General features: G+C 36.0%; 1 protein-coding gene across 3 annotated transcripts in view; it reads right to left on the minus strand.

The window, feature by feature from the left end:
* The window catches only part of SCML2 (Scm polycomb group protein like 2), an 83992-nt gene that overhangs the window by 39592 nt on the left and 23454 nt on the right, over window positions 1-20946 (minus strand). For all 3 annotated transcript variants that reach the window (XM_072956180.1, XM_072956181.1, XM_072956182.1), the window contains 4 exons: window positions 19330-19400; window positions 18290-18524; window positions 15017-15105; window positions 5685-5928 (listed from right to left, as the gene is read on the minus strand). In XM_072956180.1, the coding sequence (XP_072812281.1) occupies window positions 5685-5928; window positions 15017-15105; window positions 18290-18524; window positions 19330-19400 (639 nt within the window). The remainder of the gene's footprint in view (window positions 1-5684; window positions 5929-15016; window positions 15106-18289; window positions 18525-19329; window positions 19401-20946) is intronic.

The raw sequence follows: 20946 nt of genomic DNA on the forward strand, positions 1-20946 counted from the left end.
GAACAAATGTGACCTAATCACACTTAGCTTTTGCATAGTAAAAGAAACCATCAACAAAATGAAAAGACAAATTATGGAATGGGAAAAAATATTTGAAAATAATGTGACCAACAAGGAGTTAATATCCAAAATACACAAAGAACTCATACAACTCAATATCAAAAAACCAAATAACCCAATCCAAAAATGGGCAGAAGACTTAAATAGACACTTCTCCAAAGAAGATATACAGATGGCCAACAGGCACATGAAGAGATGTTCAACATCGCTAATTATAAGAGAAATACAAATCAAAACTACAGTGAATATCACCTCACACCAGTCAGAATGGCCATCAACAAAAACTTTACACATAACAAATGTTGGAGAGGGTGTGAAGAAAACCCTCCTATACTGCTGGTGGGAGTGTAAATTGCTTTAGCCACTATAGAAAACAGTATGAAGGTTCCTTAGAAAACTGAAAATAGAGCTACCATGATGATGACCCAGCAATCCCACTCCTGGGTGTATATCTGGAAAACATGAAAACCAATTTGAAAAGATACATGCACCCCAATGTTCACAGAAGCACTGTAATAGCTAAGACACATGGAAACAATCCAGGTGTCCATCAACAGATGATTGGTTTAAGAAGATGTGGTGTATACATACAATGGAATATCACTCAGCCATTAAAAAAAAATGAAATACTGCCATTTGTAGCATCATGGATGGACCGAGAGAATATCATACTAAGTGAAGTAAGTCAGACAGAGAAAGACAAAAATTAAATGATATCACTGATATGTGGAATCTAAAAAATAATACAAGAATCTATATACAAAACAAAGAGACTCATGGACATAGAAAACAAACTTATGGTTACCAAAGGGGAATGGGGAGGAGGGACAAATCAGGAGTATAGGATTAACAGATAACATACTAATATACAAAAAGTAGATAAGCAACAAAGATTTACTATATAGGACAAGGAACTATATTCAATCTCTTGTAATAACCTAAAATGGAAAATAATCTGAAAAAAATGTATATAACTGAATCACTTTGCTGTACACCTGAAACACAATGTTGCAAATCAACTACACCTCAATTTTTAAAAAAGGACAAAAAAAGAAAAATTAAAAAACGTTGTAAAAAGTGTTTTACAATGTCACATTGCTTGTGCCATTTGAAATCCTTAATGAAAAAACAGTTAAATTATAGTATCAAACATTTAAAAATTTTCACAATGAAAGTAAACAACTTATCATTCATGTAAGCATAGTTTTGCCAAGATTCAACAAAACCCACACCTAGAAGTATCAAAGCGAAAATGCAAAACACAAAGACAACAGGAAAATATTAAAGCAGCTAGAGAAAAAAATGAGATTATAGTCAGAGGGAAGAGAATGACAGCTGAATTCTCACATTAAAGCAGCTAGAGAAAAAAATGAGATTATAGTCAGAGGGAAGAGAATGACAGCTGAATTCTCAACAGCAATGGAAATCAAAAGGCAAAAGAATGATAACTTCAATGTGCTGAAAGAAAATAGCTGCCAACCTAGAATTCTACATCGAGAGAAAATATCTTTCAAGGAAAGAGTTGAAATAATGACATATTCAGATGAACATAAACTGAGAAAGCATGCCACTAGCAAATACTCACTAAAGGAAATTCTGAAGGCTCTACCCCAGACAGAAGAAAATTAATTCCAGATGAAAGGTTTGAGATGCTATGGAGGAATAAAGAGCAAAGAACATGTTGAATATATTGGTGAATCTCAACAAATATTGACTATGTAAACAACAACAGTAATAGTTTATAGGATTACAAAAATACATAATTAAAATATACAACAGTAATAACATGAATTTGAAAAGAGTAAATAGGTATTCTAAGTTCCTTTCACTGTCAGTGCAGAATAGAGATATTGATTAATTTCAGGCTTCCTTTAAGAAAGCATGTTAAAATTCCTAGAGTATTAAAAGAACAGAAAATATAGTGTATAACTTTCAAACAAGAAGAGGGGAACAAATGGAACAAGAAAAAAATAACCCAAAAAAGGAAAATAAAACACAGAAAAGCCAAGACAACTACAAAGCACAAAATTAGATGGCATATTGAAAACTCAATATATCTGTGATTACAATAAACAGATTAAAAGCTTCTGTTAAAAGACAAGCTGACTTGCCAAAAAATCAAAATCCAACTATTTGCAAGAAATGCACCTTTTTAGATTAGGATAGATAAAGGCTGAAAATTAGACAAAGAGAGAAAAAGAATAAAAACACCAACAAAAGCTGGTGTAACTACACTGACACAGGATAAAGTAGACTTTAAGGTAAAGCAAACAAACAAACACCATAAAAAGGATTACTACAGAAGGTTCAATTGACTAGGAAGTTATAAGAGTTCAAAATTTGTATACACCTGATAATGTAGCCAGAAAACAGATAAGCATAAAGTAAACATTGGAAGAACTACTAGGAAAAAGACTCAATCATAATGAAACTTATAGGGGAAAAACAATTCGAATAAAAGCAAACTTCTCATCAGAAACCATGGAAGTCAGAAGGAAGCTGCACAACATTTTTCAAGTGCTGAAAGAAAACAACTGCCAACCTGGAATTCTATATCCAGCAACCATCTTTCAAGAATGAAAGAGAAATAGAGACATTCTTGGATTAAGGAAAACTAAGAATTTGTTGCCAAACGACATACTCTAAAAGAATGACTAAAAGAAGTTCTCTAAACAAAACAAAACAAGACAAAAGAAGGAATCTTTGAAAATCAGGAAGGAAGAAGGAAGACTGAAAGAGTAAAACTGTGGGTAAATACAATAGACTTTCCTTCTCCTCTTGAGTTTTCTAAATTAAGTTTTACGGTTGAAGCAAAAAGTATCACACTGTCTAATGCCACTCTCAATGAATGCAGAAGAAATAAGACAGTTATGAATGGTGGAGGGTAAAGAGACATAAATTGAGGTAAAGGATCTAAATTTCACTTTAACTGGTGAAAAGTCTAGTGTGGTAGAGGACAGAGGAGGCAGATCTCAGAAAACATTGGTGAAGCCACATTTTAAAAAACACTTTGCATCTCCTATTTACTCAACTCTCTATATCCATTTTTTCCAAATAAGTCTAGTAATCACACTTTTACTTAAGACCACTAATGAGCTCTCCCTCTTGACTTTAATGCTGCATCTGATAGTGCTGAATATTTACTGCTTAAAATCTTTCTTCTCTTGTTTTCGGAGGTATCAATCTCGTGACTCTTCTACATTTATACATACTTTTTCTCAGTGTCCTAAATTGAATTCTATCATCTACCCATCTCTTATTCTTGTGTTTCTCAAAGTTTAGGCTTCAAACCATGTGCAATGGAAACACTTGAGCCCTACTCAGGACCTACTGATTCAGAACCCCTAGATGTGAGTACTAGGGCATCAGTCTTTTAACAAGCTCCGCCAGGTGATTCGAGTGATTCAAGAGAATTACTGTCTTAAATGTTAATCCACAAGGTTCTGTCATGGGTCCTCTTCTACTTCCACCTGTTACATATGTACAATTAAAACCACACCTCAAACTTTTACCACTTACATCTCTCAACAGGATGTGTAAACTGCCCACCCCTTCCCCCGCCAGCACCTATAATCTCTCCTGACAAAGAGTATTTATTTGAATGAACATGATGATTTTCAAGCCTGCTCTGTCAACCAAAATCTAACTCTTTTAGGCTTCATACTTGTATATGCATCATTCCAATGGACATGTCCACCAGGCTGTCCTGAATTAGTTAGGATTAAATTCAGCTAATAGTAAGAGAAAAGCCTGAAATGGTGGTTTATATAACACAGAAGTTTCTCTCTTACAACAGTCTGGAATAGGCTACTATAAAAATTCTGCTCCACAAAGTTCTCAGAGACTCTGGCTCCTTTCTGCTTTCCACTCTACTCCATATGGCCCCCATTTCAAAGTTCAAGATGGAGCTCCCCCCAAAATAACCACATTCCTAGCAGCAGGACAGGAGCAAGAAGGAAGAGAGAATGGGGCATTCACCTCTCTGTAATACACTTCCTGGAAGTAGAACACACTACCTATACTTTTATCCCATAGACCAGGACTTAAGTCTCATGGCCATATCTAACTACTAGAAAGGCTAGAAATCTAGTCTTTACATTAGGCAGCCAAACTCTGCTACTAAGAAAAAAGAAAAAAAGGTGGGGGGAGACCAGATAGTGGAGGAAAACAGCATTCTTGACCACTCATTCCAAAGTCACCATGTCCCAAATTGAACTCATCAGTTTTCAGAACACACTGTGTAATTTTACCTTTGTTATGCCCCCTACCTTTATCTCCCTTCTGCCTGGCAAGCTCCTTCTCCTCTCTTAACACTCAAATCATGTGTCTTTTTGTGAAACTTTCCTTTACCTAACCACCTTTACCTCCAGCCTAAATGGACTGGATGTCTTTGGGCCACCTTAATATCTAGCATACATCACTATTTTTATATACTAATTCTGTACTGTATTTTTAAAAAAAAAAATCTATCCCTCCATTCATCCCTCTCCCACTAGAAGGTAAACTTCTTGAGGGCAGAAACTATGCCTTATTTTAGTGCCATATGCACATATATATCTGTATTATACTAAATTTTTTATAAAAATCTACCATTAATATCTGTCTTAAAATTATGGCAGCAGAGAACTGGCAAAAAAGGTACCTAATAAAAAGAACATCATAGTATGCAGTATTGTAGTATAATGGGATGTGTTAAAGTTCCAAATTACAGAAGATTCTAATAGCAATTATAAAAATAATATGGCCATATTCTCATATCTAGCCACAGCCTTCCTCCATACACATTACCTAATCATTTTCTAGACCAACCTTTCTTTTTTTTCTGGTATAAATAAACAAATTTAGTAGGGTAAACTTTAAGTATGTTTACATGTGTTCAACTAGTAAGTTTACATTTAACTTAGGCCAATGATTCAGTTCTGTGCTTAGACTCCACTAAATCTCAGCAGTAATTCCATCACAGAAGACCAGGTTAGACATGTCTATATACTTGGAAGAGACAATCAAGGAGCTTCAATATTTTGATGACTTTTCTCTGAAAGAAAATATCTAGACTAGATGACATAGTATTCAACTTAGGAAGCACCGCATTACAACTGATAAACACATGACTACCAAAGCACTAATCCACAATGGCTTCCACAGTCAAAAATTTTCACTGACATGTAGATTTTACTTAACAATAATATCAAAGTATCAATTTAACTTGGAAAAACAAATGAAATCATGTAAAACGTGTATATAACAGTTGTTACGCCCAACCTTTCAGAAACTATCTTTGAGATATAAACAATGGAATACTATGCATAATTTTAAATAGAATATCAACTGTAAAGGTAGCTGAGCACCCCAAAATGCTTACAGTAGCAAGGCTTCAATGGTCTAAGTGTGACTTATAGCTTTGCCCATATTCTTTGTTATGGACTGTCAATTCAGACTATGATGCTGGGTTCTAATTATAGCTTTCTTTTATCTCCAGTTCTCTAGCCTGGACAGTACCCTCACTGTTCTGCCTGCTGCTCCTCAGTTGGGCATGAAGTCCTAACCTTAATGCCAACAGCAGTTAGACCTAACTTCAATAAAATAAAAGAACACGTACTAGTCAGTTATCGTCATTATCTTACCATGAGCTCCTGGTGGTTGTAATACATCTCCTGTGAGGCGACACCACCCTACTGGGAAAATATCTCGACAATCATACTTGCACCAATAATCAAAAGCTCCACTCCAGCCATCGAATGTGATATAAACTTCATCTCCTTTAACATCTCCAATAGTTGCAGGGCAGATCAGATAAGGGTTCTTTTTGTCTATAGCTTCAAGTTTCATTCCCACTTTAAAATTATTTAGAGGTGGCTTTGGTGGCTCCTACCAAAACATTAAAAAAGTTTTCATTGTTAAGATGTATTAAGAAGCATTTGCTCAATTATATTCTTACAACCTTTAGCAACCAAAAGTTAAGCTTCATCTTTATCAATTAAATACAGGAAGAAACAGTTCTCACAGATCCCTCTGAAATTCTGCTCTACAATATCTCACTTACTCTGGAGCAGAGCCAAGAGCCTAGAAGAAAACAAAACCAGCCTGAAAGTATTTCATTCATTCATTCAAGAAATATGTATTATATACTATGTACCAGGAATTTGGCATTTATTGGTGAACAAAAATATAAGATCTCTGTTCTGGTGGAAATTACATTCTAGTAGTGGTGGTAGCAGTGGTTGTGGGGCTGGACAGGATGAAGGAGAGGAAGCAACAAAAAAATTTTTTAAAGATAATCAAACAAACCTAACAATAAGTAAATTACAGGGTATACTGAAAGGTAGTAAGTCCAAAGAGAAAGAACAGCAGCAGATAATACAGGTAATACCTAAAAAGAAACTCAAAGTATGAAATGAAGACACAAGAATATGAAAGTCATCTATATAGTCTGGGGTCATTTATGATATCCAGAAATAAATATTTAAAAAGTATTTGTTAGTTACAAAAAGTGAAATCATGCAAATACTAAAAGGATTCTTAGAGAGTCCAAGTGCTAAATTAAAAGCAACATCTTTTTTCAATTTGCTTTTTATCCTAGTAAACAGCATCATCAGCAATCCAGTGACCCAAGCCAGAAACCTGGAAATGGTCCTAGATCAGTAGTTCCCAGTCTGACAGTGTTAGAATCACCTGGGGCCACACTGCCATTGATGCTGATTAAATTCGTCTGAGGTGGGGCCCAGGTATCAGCACATTTTAACTGCCCAGATGATTCTAACATGCATCCAAGGCTACGAACCACTACCCTAGACACATCCTTTACTCTTAACACTCACATTCAGTCAAAGACCACAACCTGCCAATTCCAACCCCTAGATTTCTAAAATGACAACATTAAAAGTTAACTTTCAATTGTTAGTATATGCCAGGCACAGTTTAAATGGCCGCCATATATTCATGTAATTCTCACAACAATCCTATAAAGTCAGTGCAATTATTATCCCCATTTTACAGATGGTAAAACTGATGCACACAATTGCCTAAGACTACACCATAAGTATCAGAGCTAGATTTTAAATCTAGGTAGCCAACTCCTTGTTACACTGTACACCCACCATCTGCCCAGCCAACTCCAACTCAACCAAACTTCAAAGCCCAGCTCTCCTGGCCTCTTTAAGGCTTCTCTGACCAATGCCCGCCCACTCCTAGGCCAGCCACAGAGACGCTCTTGCCTTCAATTGTGAAACTGTTAAAATGTGTTCACTCCTCTATGAGAATAAGGGATTCTCAAAAGCAGGTACCTCATCTTTTTTATATTGTTATTACCAGCACAGTACCCAACAGTAAGCATTGTTTTTTAAATGAATGAACCAAGGAATCACCTGGAGAACAGTAAACAAGCTCTCAACTCTTTCACCAAGATATTAATTAAAAAATATATCTGGTAGGTTGGTTCCCTTTTTAAATGCCCCTTTTAAACCCATCTCATCATCCTGTACTTTCCCACTGTTACCCTACCCTTTACAGCCTTGCAATCTGAAAGTTCTCTCAAAGTCCTTTTAATTACATATTCTTAATTTGATTCTTAAAAACCACCCTGAAAGTCAGCAGGGCAAAGGTTAGTTTGATCAGAGACCAAAGTATCTGATAAATAGCTGATAAGTAAGAAGTAGTCACATACTGTCACTTTATGAAGGAGCAAAAGGTCTACTGTCAGTTACTACATACGGGAAGAAAAATGGGGGCAGATTTTACAAAGGATAACCATGGTGATTGATAAATTTGTGCTGGACATTCACAGAATGCAGAAAACATTCAAGGCACAAATAAGGATCCCAGGACCTTACATGGTCATTTAAGAGAGTAAGAATAAAGTTTAAGACTTTCTGTAGCAAAGTAAACTAAGTTCAAATGACAATATACATTTTCTGCTACAAAACAGAATTAAGACAGGAATGACTCGAGAAACAGAATTTTAAGATTCAAATGTATAACCTAAAAAGAAACCCCAATATGACAGTAGGTTATCAATGCCACTATTGGCTAGCAAGTAACAAACACCATAAAATGATTACAGAAAAAAATGCAATTTATGCTCTGAAGATTTCATACTGTTTATTAATTCTTCTAAATTTCATGACTACTCTATCAAGTTTTCTGACATCAGTATAGCCATACAAATAAATATAAACAGAGCTCTAGAAGAAAACAAATTTTTATTAAGAAAAAAAAAAGGAACTACTCTTTTTTCATAACATAGTAAATGAAAGGGCTTTATCTCAAAACAATCTCCTTTAGATTTAGATAACTGACAAAATGGTTCCCTCTGCTGTCCACAAAAGGTAATGCTATAAAGTTGCCTTAAAATATGTTTTCAAAGAATATAGTTTGTCATCATCAATTCTTTTTTGGGGGGGGGGGTAGTTAGGTTTATTTATTTTTAATGGAAATACTGGGGATTGAACCTAGGACCTCATGCATGCTAAGCATGCACTCTACCACTAAGCTATATCCTCCCCCCTCATCAATTCTTTTTTTTAATTTTATTTTTATTGACGTCTAGTTGATTTATAATGTTAGTTTCAGATGTACAGCAAAGAGACTGAGTTATACATATACATACATATACATATGTATACATGTAATATATTTTTTCAGATTCTTTTCCATTATAGCTTATTACAAGAAACTGAATATAGATCCCTGTGCTATACAGTAGGTACTTGTTGTTTATCTATTTTATATTTAGTAATGTGTATCTGTTAATCCCAAACTCCTAATTTACCCCTTCCACATCATCATCAGTTCTCAAATGACTTCCTAAAACACAAAGATTTAATTTGCAAAAGCAACAGCTAAAACAAACAAGGGATCAAACCCTTTTCTTTTACTCTAAGAAAAAAAATGATTCTATTCGAGAAGGTAGCTAGCAGAAAATGGCCTTTTCACCTCACTCTGCTTACCTACTTACCATATGGTTCTCCTTACAGGTTATTTCTCCCTAGTCTCAGCATTATCTGCATTACCCCTCTGGCATATTTTTACCCTTGTAGTCTCAAGGTTCCTTCTCTCCCGTTCTCATATCTTCACTCAAATGGCACCTTCTCACCAAGACCTTCCTGGCCAACTTATCTAAAATGTTACCTTCCCTTTTCCTTAGCATGTACAACTATCAAACATAAGATACATGTATTTAATATGGTTTACTATACATTTCCCCAGCTAGAAGGTAAGCTCCATAAAGGCAGTTTTTTAACTGCTTTGTTTATAGTTATATTCCCAGAGTGTACATCTGACCACAAACTTCTAACCTTTAATTTCTACTTCCTTACTTTTAATCAACTACTTCTTTGACCTCATCAAGAATTCAAGTCCCATAGCATTCATTTATTCATTTACAAATATTTACTGAGTGCCTACTACACCAGATACTACTGAAGGTTCTTGATATATATTAACTAGCAAAATAGACAAAAGTCCCACCCTTGCAGTACTCCCATACTAGTAAAGAGAAAAATGAGGAACATAATAAATAAGTAAAATATATTCTATGTTACAAATGGTGAGTGCTATGTAAAAAAAAAAAAAAAAAGGCATCAGAGCAGAGTGAAGAAGATCCAGAGAGCAAAGTAGGGGAGAAGTTGTGCAATTTTAAGTAGGGTAATCAGGACAAGCCTCATATGGAAGGTGACATGCGAGCAGAAGCCTGAAAGTGGTGATTATTAACATGCAGTTATCTAGAGCAAGAGTATTTCAGGCAGAGACAACAGGCAAGGGCCAAGGCCCTAAAGCAGGAGATGTGTCCAAAATGTTTGAAGAACAAGTGTGGCTAAAATGAAGTATGCAAGTGGGAAGGCAGTAGGAAACCAGGTCAGAGAGATAATGAGTGGTCGTATCATGTAGAGGTATAGATGCCACTGTAAGGACTCTGGCTTTTACTCTGAATAAAACGAAGAGCCTCTGCATGGTTTTGAGCAGAGGAGTGACATAATCTCACTTTTGTTTTAAAAGGAATTCTTTGATTGCTGTGTTGACTACAGACTATAAGGTTACAAATAAAGAGACTAATGAAGAAGTTACTGTAGTAGTCCTAGTGAGAGATAAAGGCAGCTTGTACCAGTCTAATAGAAACTGAGATGGCAAGAAGTGGTCGGATTTCAAATATATTTTGAAGATAGAGCAGGTAGTTCCTTATGGAATGGATGTGGTGTGTGAAAGAAATAATCACCAAGGTTTTTGGCCCAAGCAAGTGGAAGGATAGTTGCAACTTCCTGATATGAGAAAGGCTGCAGGTGGAGCAGCCTGATATATCTATTAGACATCCAAACAGGGATACTGAGTAGGTAGGCTGGATATACAAACCTGAGTTGGGAGCAAAAAGTCTGGATTGGAAATACAAATTTGAAGGCCATTTGCATATAAATTGTACTTAAAGACAGGAATTAGATGAAATCACCAAGGAACTAATACAGATCAAGCATTTCTCAACCTTGGCACTACTGGCATTTGGGGCCAGAACATTCTGTTGTAAGGTTTGTTCTGTGCACTAGGATGTTCAGTAGCATCCCTGGTCTCTACTCCCTAGGTATAAGGAACAACACCCCCCAAGCTGTGACAACCAAAAATGCCCCCTGTTCAGATCCACTGATAAAAGAAGAGGACCAAACACTCTTAACATTCTATCACACTCTTTCACATCCACATTACAGAGCATTATGTTACCACTTTCTTTTCAGCACCCCAAACCAACTTATCCCCTTGTCCTTGTTCTGTTATGTCCAAACGTTAGTTCAGTATTCCCATCCACTTTAATCTATTTATACTTAATTGCTGAGCACTGCTGGAGAAAAGTCCCACATGCTTATTACATACAGTGCTACACATATTTAGCCTTCATCCTCAAGTGAACTCTCCAAAATACAGTCATGTGTCCCTAGGTCATCCCCTTTCCCATCCCATACGGCAGCTATTCCAAACCTTTATCATTTGCCTTAAGACTAATAATACATTGTTTCCTCATTATACCTTTATTATTTTATTTGTTAACTGACTTTCTCCCCAGCCAGAGAGTAAGCTCTCTGCTTTAGTGCAGGAATATAATAGACTTTCAATCCACATATGAACCCTTCCCTCCAGCCTGTCAGTTTCCTATTTCAGAGTAAACTGAGGCCACCAGGAGTGAACTCTATCAATATTCTGCCATGATTCTGAGAACATTTTTTTTATCTGGTCTTCAGTTCTTGCTAACATAACTGATGAACTTCCTATCTACCGAATAGTCAAGAATTGACTTTCCTTGTAATTGACCTCTATGAAGTACCTGATATTGGTACTTACACATCATAATGGTGAGTGGGTATTTCTCAAGGTTCTAAACTTGACACTCCTCTCTTCTCCTTCTACATATTCTCTTTGGACTAGGTCATTCATACTCAAGGCTTCCATCACTATCATTTAAGCTAAAAACTCTCAATTCATATACCCAAGCCAAACATTTCTAAGTTCTAAATACTTTATGCTCAACATCTGGTGTTAGTCATCTCTCCTCATACTTCCTAGAGACACTCCAACATGTCCAAAACTAAATCCATCTTCTCCCTCTATATGTATTCATCTTCTTGTACTCCCCATTCTTTCTTCATTCATCGAATGAACATGTACCAGGATCTATGATAGGCACTACTGAGAATGCAAAAACATGTTAACTTCTCAAAAGGAACTCTGTCTAGGAAGCAAGAGACAGTGAAATTAATAATATAATCCAACACCTACGAAGACTGACATATGCACAAGGTGCTACAGATGTGTAAGAATGAAGAGGGGAAATTAGGGAAGGTATTTTTGAAGATTTAATGCCTGAAATGAATCTGAAAAGAAAAACAGGAGTTATCCAGAGATAACCAGCTCTAAAAAGAGGAACATGGTATCGACAGGCTATTATGAGCAATTTAGAACATAAAATCTATAGCAAGGAGTAGCAGCTGTAAACCAAATCACACAGCACCTTAAAGGTCATATTAACAAACTTTTATTTCATCCTGAGTGCAAATGGGAACTTCAAAATAGTTTTAAGTAGGAAATGATGTGCTAAGGCTTCTGTGTCAGATATTTCTAACAGTCATGTTTAAGGGTGAAAATTAGAGGCAGTTATAAGGCTAGTTGAACCAGTCCAGGCATGAGGAAAGTCTGTACCAGAAGCAATGAATGACAGTAAGGTTAGAAAGAAAGGATGTGACAAAGAAATAATTGGCAAGCTAACTGGGTGGGCTTTCCTAATTAATTGGCTATCCAGAGGCCAGGGTCAAGGAGGAGTGAGGATTTAAGATGGCTCCTGGCCAAGTTTCAAGGTTGGCTGAAAAGGGTATCCACAAATCATAAGGAGTAAGAAAAGAAACCCAACTGAAAAAGAGACAAAGGCTATAATCAGGCACTTCACAGAAAAATAAAAGGCCATTAAACACGTTTTAAAAGCTCCATTTCACTGGTAATCAGTTCAGTGCAAATTACAATGAGATACCATTACCATCCCCACCTCCAAAAAAAGATCCACAAAATTTTAATAGATTGATAATATTCAATTTTAGTGAAGGTGTGGGAATGTGAACATATCTATACACTAATACTGCGGCATAGTTTGGAACACCTTATTAAGGTGCAATTTAATGGTATATTTCAACACTTAAAGCATACATTCCCTTTGAACCAGGAATTCTACTTCTAAGAATATGGCCATTCACACTTATACAAAAATCTCCATATGAGAATGCTAATTCTGGATGGTTTAAACAAGAATATGAAGGCAACCTAAATATCAATCCTTAGGGAGAGGTTAAATCAGTTATGGTAATCCATACCACAGAGGAGCACAATACAACCTAAAATATATATGAAACGAAAAGATTTCCAAAATATACATATTTTAGGGGAAAAACTAAATCACAGAATATATTCTAATTTCTGTTTAAGAAACAAAAGCGCATATATGGTTTTGAATGCATAGATAAAGGTCAAGAAGAACATTTTGTAGAGAAGAGTAGAATGGAGGAATGGATGGGATAAATGGACATGGATTTTTTTACTTTGGCTAAGTGTATAGTTTGATTTTTTTCCCCAAAGATGAATTACTTTTATAATTAAAAAAATGAAAAATATAATGTATGTGACATGTGGCAAGCTGATAAAGCAATTTATTAAGTAAAATAGATCCAATGGCTTTTCTAAAGTCACAGCCCAGTTAATAGGTATTTAATAAAGACTACTGCTAAACATCTGTTTTGTTATTAGCTATCCTCACATATAGTTTACACAGTGCCTAAAGGGAATGTATTCACCTGTATCCCTTGCTGGTAGGACAAGCCCACTTTCAGCATTCATGATGCTCAAAGCTACAAAGAATTTTTCTTTGCAATACAGGAGTCATGTCAACTGATGTTTCACATCTTTATGTCTTTAATCTTGAAAAGTTTTTTAAAACTATGATCAATTCCTGCTATGAATGGTTGTAATAAAGTTTAGGTGACTGAAAAAGCAATGAGGACAGAGTGAGAAAGAAATATTTTGACCCATAATTTAACTAAAACTTGGCTTTCATTCATTATTTCTTAACACAGTGTACTCTTTCAACATTTTCTCAAGAGCATAAGCTATTTTTGGAATTTTCCCTCTCTGTTATATAACAAGTATTTCCTTATAACAAATTCTTTCTGACAACTGTTTTTAACATTCTTTTACTTATGCAACCAAATTTCTCCAAGTAACTTTCAAGTGATTTTTTTTTGGTCCCATCATTTCCTCCAATATCAAAGGGACAATTAACATAGCAAACCACGGGGAAGCTTCATTTATGAATGTAAATTAAAAATAGTAACTGGGGGAGGGTATAGTTCAGTGGCAGAGTGCATGCCTAGCATGCACAAGGTCCTAGGTTCAATTCCCAGTACCTGTTTTTAAAAACCAAAACCAAAACCAAAACTAAAATTACCCCCCTAATTAAAAAAAAAAAAAAAGTAACAAACATTTGCTTCCAGGAGAGCACCCCTTTCACGTCTAAGATCAAGAAAGAAGGTACTAATTCATTTTGACTACTGGATGATTTAATTGAGCCTTTTTTATGACTTGCTGTTGTGGGCTAAATTGTGTCTCACCCTCCCACCACCACCACCACCAAAACTCATGTTTAAGTCCTAACCCCCAGTACTTCAGAATGTGATTGTATTTGGAAATAGGATCTTTAAAATGGTAATTATGTTAATTACAGTGGGCCCTAATACAATATGATTGGTGTCCTCATAAGAGGAGGAAATTAGGACACAGACACACAGCTCACGTGAAGACCCAAAGAGGAGAAGACAGCTATCAATAAACCAAGGAAAGGGGTCTCAAAAGAAATCAAGCCTGTTAACACCTTGATCTTGACTTCTAACCTCCAGAGCTGTGAGAAAATTAATTTCTGTTGTTTAAACCACTGTTATGGACTGAATTACATCCTCCCAAAATTCATAATGGGAAGCCCTAACCCTCAATGTGACTCTACTTAGAGACAAAGCCTTTAAAGAGGTAATAAAGATTAAGTGAGGTCAAAAGGGTGGGGCCCGAAGCCCACAGGGCTAGTGTCTTTACAAGGAGAGGAAGAGAAACCAGAGATCCCTCTCCTTTCTCCCATGCACAGAGAAGAGGCCATGTGAGGACATAGTGAAAAAGTAGCCATCTATAAGCTGAGGAGAGAGGCCCACCAGAAACCAATCCTGATGACACTAGTCTCCAGAACTGTGAAAAAATAAATTTCAGTTGTTAAAGCAACCCAGTCTGTGGTACTTTGTTATGGCAGCCCTAGCAGACTAATACACTTGCAAATCAAGTAATTTAAAAGGCATTTTTGCTTTTCCATGTCAGAAGACAAAGCATTTAAGCATCCTCATTAAAACAATAAAACCACAGCCCAGTTGATGGAAGCTTTTTATAATATCTTTCTTACCTTCTTAAAGAATGTTGCAGGTGCCATTTCAGATGCACTCAGTGTACGCAAGAGGAACATTGGCCAAGATGATGCATTCATCTGATACCCTATTTTATAAAATAAAGCAGATATCATTTCTTTAAAAGCCTCCCTCTGATATTATAGCAAGTTGGTATAAAAAATGTTTCATATATGATTCTTCTCCAGAGAACGACTTTCTTATCAAGAAACTCAAGAAATGGGCAAGAGGAGCAGACGCACCCTCCAACCAGTGCTACTTGTATCCACTGTACTGTTTGACAAGTGCTACAGTAGGGGTAGAAATTCTCATTTTAAAGAAGCCACTGGCTAGGGTTCACCAACATACACATGTATGTTGGGAATGGACCATAATACTAGGAGTCATCCAAGCCAGAACACAGGAGAGCTCCCATTCCCCATCAACAGCCACATAAGCAGGGTAAAAAGGCCGCAAAAGACTTCTAGTCCCTTTTTTCCTTCAGAGCCCCTGCCTCATTTCCTTTCAGAAAGACAGTTTTCTGTCAAACTCAACAAATGTACTGTTATGATGGTGCATTTCACTGTATATAAGTTTCACCTCAAAAGAAAAAAACGGTAAACAAACACTAAACTCTGGTTAATGATACGCATGCTAAAGTATTCAGGGGAAATGCACTGATGTCAATAACTTATCCTTAAGTGCATTAAAAAATAAGATGGATTAATGAATCGATAGAAGGGCAGATGGATAGGTAAGTGATAAAGCAAGTATAGTAAAATGATAATGGGTAGAATCTAGGTAACAGGTTATGAGGGGTGTTCACTGAAAAATTCTCTCAGCTTTTCTGTATGCTTGAAATTTTTCATACATTATGTTGGGAAAAAAGACAGCTCTTACCGTAGCAATCGTTATATACACTAAATGATCTTTTCTTAGATTTTGTAACACATGCTATCAAAAATAGACTCAACAGGTGTCTTTTCTAGAGACCTCATCAATTAATGGCGAATATCACAGCACCTGGCACATGCATCGGGGGCAGGGGTCTGTTAGTTTTACTGCTCTCTGGGGGCAATCTGTTACATGCAACATTTGCCTGACTTGATTCCAGAATTGGTGACAACCTGGCATGCATCCCTGATGGATACATGGATTAAGATAGGGAGGCACGTGAATCACACTGGCAATGGATCCATCAATAGGATAAAACATGCAAAAAAGTTCAGAGAGTCATCTTACAATATTTTTGTACCAAGCCAAAACAGCCTTAATCTGGCTAGGAAAATAATTGTTGCAAGGAAAAGAGTGGGATGGGGTGGGCTTGCTCCATACTCCTTTATAATAAATCAGTATTATTAGTGATCTATAATAAATAGCTACCCACAGCATGGATTCTCCACACTGTGGTTACAATAGTGCATAAGAATCATTCTCTGGTCCTCATGCCTTTCTTTTAACCCCCATTTTACCATGTTACATGATGTATTGTGATTTTTTTTAATTTGGCATTTTTTCCTAATTCTCTACTTGCCTAAAATCAAACAGATTAAAAGGCTAAAAGCAGATGAAAGTGCATGTAAAAAACTCATATAAAACTAATCTACGATGTTAGGAAGTTTGGAAAGTAGTCACCTTTGGGAAGCAGGAGGTTATGACTGGGAATCAGTAGGAGTGGGCTTCTAGGGTGCTAATGTTCTATTTCTTGATTTGGGTGTTGGTTATACAAGTGTGTTCATTTATAAGACGTATACTTATGTAAACTTTTCTGCATGTATGTTAAAACTTTTAAAAACCTTTTAAATAATAACCTTTAAGGGTTAAATGAACCTTTTAGAAAGGAAAGTTAAGGTGTGTTACATTAAAATGGAAACTAAACTGTTCAAAAGTGCCTAATAAGCAAATTGGCAAAAATTGTATGTGAGGGGTGGTAATCAAGTCTGCTTATTTTATTTATTTACTTATTTACTTATTTATTGGAGGTACCAAGGATTGAAAAATTGTGTATTTTCATATATACTATCAAATACATATATTAATCTAAAAGTAATTTGAAAAGAAGAATGATTATAAATCTGGTTACATGTTTGAAATGCTGACAGTAGCAATAGCTTTGTTTCCTTTAAACAAAATACAAACACATACTATCATTGTAAACAGAGAAATAAAATCCAAACAGGGTGGCAGTAAGCCTGATTTACATTCATATCTCTTACAGAATTCTGTATGATTTAAGAAATAATATAAAAATAAGCAACAAAAAATGTGAATGATATGAATAAAGAAAAGAAGGGGAAAATCAGAAAACACACACACCCTAAACCATCTTCTTGGAGTAACACATCTCCAATTAGTTTTTTAAAACATTTTAAACCAAATTAGAAATAATTAACAATTGGAGCAAGGACAGCATAAAAAGATACTGCTAAAAGAGTAGTTATTACTATCTTCAATTTTTGGTTCTCAGGGAATTTTTCACTAGTAGGAGACAAAAAAGTCCATTCTCTCACCTTGCTTTTTAATAGAGAATTTTCATTTTCAGCATTGTAAAAACAAAAAAATAAAAACCAATACCCATAATTCACTCAGAATGTAGAAGTAATAAACTAAACCACTTATTTTGCACAGAATATCATGGTATGCCTAAGTATTCAAAGAGAAAATTTTTGCCCCAAATTAAGGTTACACACTTTTTACCTTTTAAAAACTTGGTCAAAATTGAGAGGTTTGTATTAAAAAACCTTTGCTGAAGAGTTTCATTCATCCCCTCCTTTTCGAAGACCTAAAGGTATTGATTCCTACCCCTCTCACTATGATTTCTTCCCTCTATAGGTGTAATGAAATTCCCAGGTCTGAAACTGGAGTCTGGATGCAAAATCATACCCTTTCGCTGTGCTCATCCCTACACTAAAAATGTTGAATGGCTCATTTGACAATATTGAGGGAGGAAGTGACTCATATCAAATGCTACAAACTTCTCCTCCAGAAGGGTTTCTGAATCCGCATGTGTCATCTAGTAGACCCGCTTCTGACAGTTCAAGTTTAAAGACAGGCAAGTCCTATTCTGGAGTAGGGAAACTTTAGCATACATATGCAAAATGTATATTTAAGCGAAACTCTTTAACATATGGTACTAAGTTCCTCTCTCATACATTCTTCACAGTAACCACCTAACCATCTATCTACTTGCAAGATTGCATAGGAGAAGAGATTTTTAAAAGGCCACTTAAAATTATTTCTACTGAATATTACATTAGCAAGAATATGTTATTTTAAAAACTGTTTATCCTTACCCAGTGGAGGTTGAAGTAAGTCCCCTTCCTTTTCACATGTCCCAACAGGCTGTATGTCCGGAGAATCGACAAGCCGCCAAAAATCATTTCTGTTGTCACTACCATCCAGTCTTAAACGTAACCTGGCACCAGTAATTCCAACGACTGTGGCAATACATATTGAAGTCACATTCCGAGGGTCATGAGCTTCTAATTTCATACCAACTTTGAAGTCATTAGCTGGTGGAATCTTGGACTATATATATATACACATATAGATAAAATGTTGTTAAATGCATCAACCATAAGAAAATCAAATGGTCAGTTATGTTACTAGAATACCTGAGGAATGTTTTAAGTAACAGTCACAGCAGATGTGAACAAAAAGAGTTACAAGGGTTAAGGAAAAGATCTCCAAACCCTCTCCTTGGCTTGACATGCAGCTTGACTTGGCTGCCCATTGCTGATCTTACTCATCTGCCCACTTCCAGTCAGCCCCAAAACAGCCTTCAAAATGCACCCTGAGTGGCAGTCTAAAACAAGAATCTGATTAGGCCATTCTTCAAATAAACCAAATGGCAGTTCACCACTGCCTAACATAAAGTCCAAATCCTCAATACAGTTTAAAAGCCACCACACTTAACCTCATTCCCACACTATCACCTCTATCCACTTTGTGTTCCAACCACCCCATGCCATCCTGCAATAATCAGGTTTTTTTAGACCCATGTGCCTTTGCTTTGTATGGTTTCTCTGCCTGGAGTATCCCTCCCCCCATTGCAACCATCTCAGATAGCACCTCTTCTGTAAGTCCTCCCAGTATTGTTATCACACTTCCCATAATTATTTACACGTCTTTCCCTCCAGAGAGGCAGTCATAAGGGCTTAGTAGACCTGACATAAATTAAATCCTTAACAAGTGAATGCAAAGAGACCATCTGGTTCTTAAGTGGCACTACCACAATCCCACTATCTCCTCACACTACCAGAACCTAACAATCAAACAAGTTAATAGTTTACATCAGTAAATACAACACAACATCTACAGAATTTTGGCATACCTGTCTGAAACACTCTGAAGGAGCACTTAAAGATCCAGTCTCTTTCAAGTAATTTTCCCAGTGGAAATCATCTGGGAAAAAAACATGTACAAGATAGTTTTTTAAATACATGTATAGTACCTTTCAGGAATAAAACGGGTTTTAGTTCCGTGTCTCAAAAAAAAAAAAAACTTCCTAAAGAATGATTCAAACTTCCTGATATACATTTGACTACCAGCATGGAAGTAAAAAATTAGACAACTTCCTGATAACAAGGGCTATGATATAAATTACAATCCAGATCTTCTCGATGTAATGAAGACTACAGCAGAGTCATTCTAAAAATGTGAACTCTAGAAACAACTAAAGGACTTTTTACAGAGCAATAGCAAATTCTACTCATTTGTCTCTAATATAAATTTACTCAAAATGTGTTTTTACCATTTCATCCCATTAATGTGAAGGTGCTTCTTCGTTTTTCAGAAGGATCTAAAGGTTTTTAGATGTGTGGTCTAGCAGAAATAAAGCAATGCTTTACAGAAAGAAATACTCTGAGAACCAGCATTGTTTCTCAAGTGACTGTAAGATCTCCATCCAGGGTGTCAAGAATATGGTGGCAGAACAAAGCAGTAAATCAATCATCAGTGTGATGCCTGATACGGATTAATGATCTACATTTTCTACAAACTCTTGCTGTCCTTTCTCTCATTTAGTCTTCACGATACATTATAATGCTAGAAGAGAAGGTCAGAAAGCAGTATACTTTGCCTGGCTTGAACACTTCAATTCACTGAACCAGTCACACTGCCAAGAAACTGAGAGAAAGACTTGACAGCAGTATTAAGAGTACTATTAATTCATACAAAGTTTAATTTTCATCAATCATGAAGGTTTTTTCCTATATTCTTGTTAATTTTCTCACAATAAAAATACTGGGTTTGACAGTTTCCTCCCTACAGGAATCTGTGTTACCAGCCTCTTATATACCATTCAAAGGATACAACACGTCCACTTACACACACACACACACACACACACACACACACACACACACAGTGCTGATAAATGTTTAACAACCAGCTTTCCAGATAATACAAACAAAAAGCCTGATTGGTAGTGTTTGCAGATTTCTGTGGTGTAAAAACTACACCATGGATGACTGAAAGGTGCTAAGGCAAAATCACCAACCACAAAGTTAGGAAGAAATGTATACAACTGGCTCTCCCAAGCTTGTGTGAGCCAGCTTCATAATACCACTGTTACATGTAAGTACTTATTTACATGTGCTTGTACACATATTATACATAGTATTAAGTATGTCATATATAACACTGTACATCTTTTTTTAAACTTAACAATGAGTTTAAGAGATTTTTCCACTAAAAAAAAATACTGGGTTTAATTCTGCTTCTAGATAATGTAAAGCAAGCACTACCACAGTACTGAAAGGTATGCATAAGAATGTGAAGAACATAGGCTCTGGAGTAGAACCTGCCATCTCTCAGTATGACTCTGCCTCTTACTAGCTATGTGACCGTGAGCAAGTCATTTCACTTTTTCAGCCTCAGTTCCTTCATCTACAAAATGAAGAAAGTAATATATATGGTATAAGGTATTTTGAGAACTAAGTGAAGTAGC

The sequence above is a fragment of the Vicugna pacos genome, chromosome X (assembly GCF_048564905.1).
Source record: "Vicugna pacos chromosome X, VicPac4, whole genome shotgun sequence".
NCBI classification, from domain to species: Eukaryota; Metazoa; Chordata; class Mammalia; order Artiodactyla; family Camelidae; genus Vicugna; species Vicugna pacos.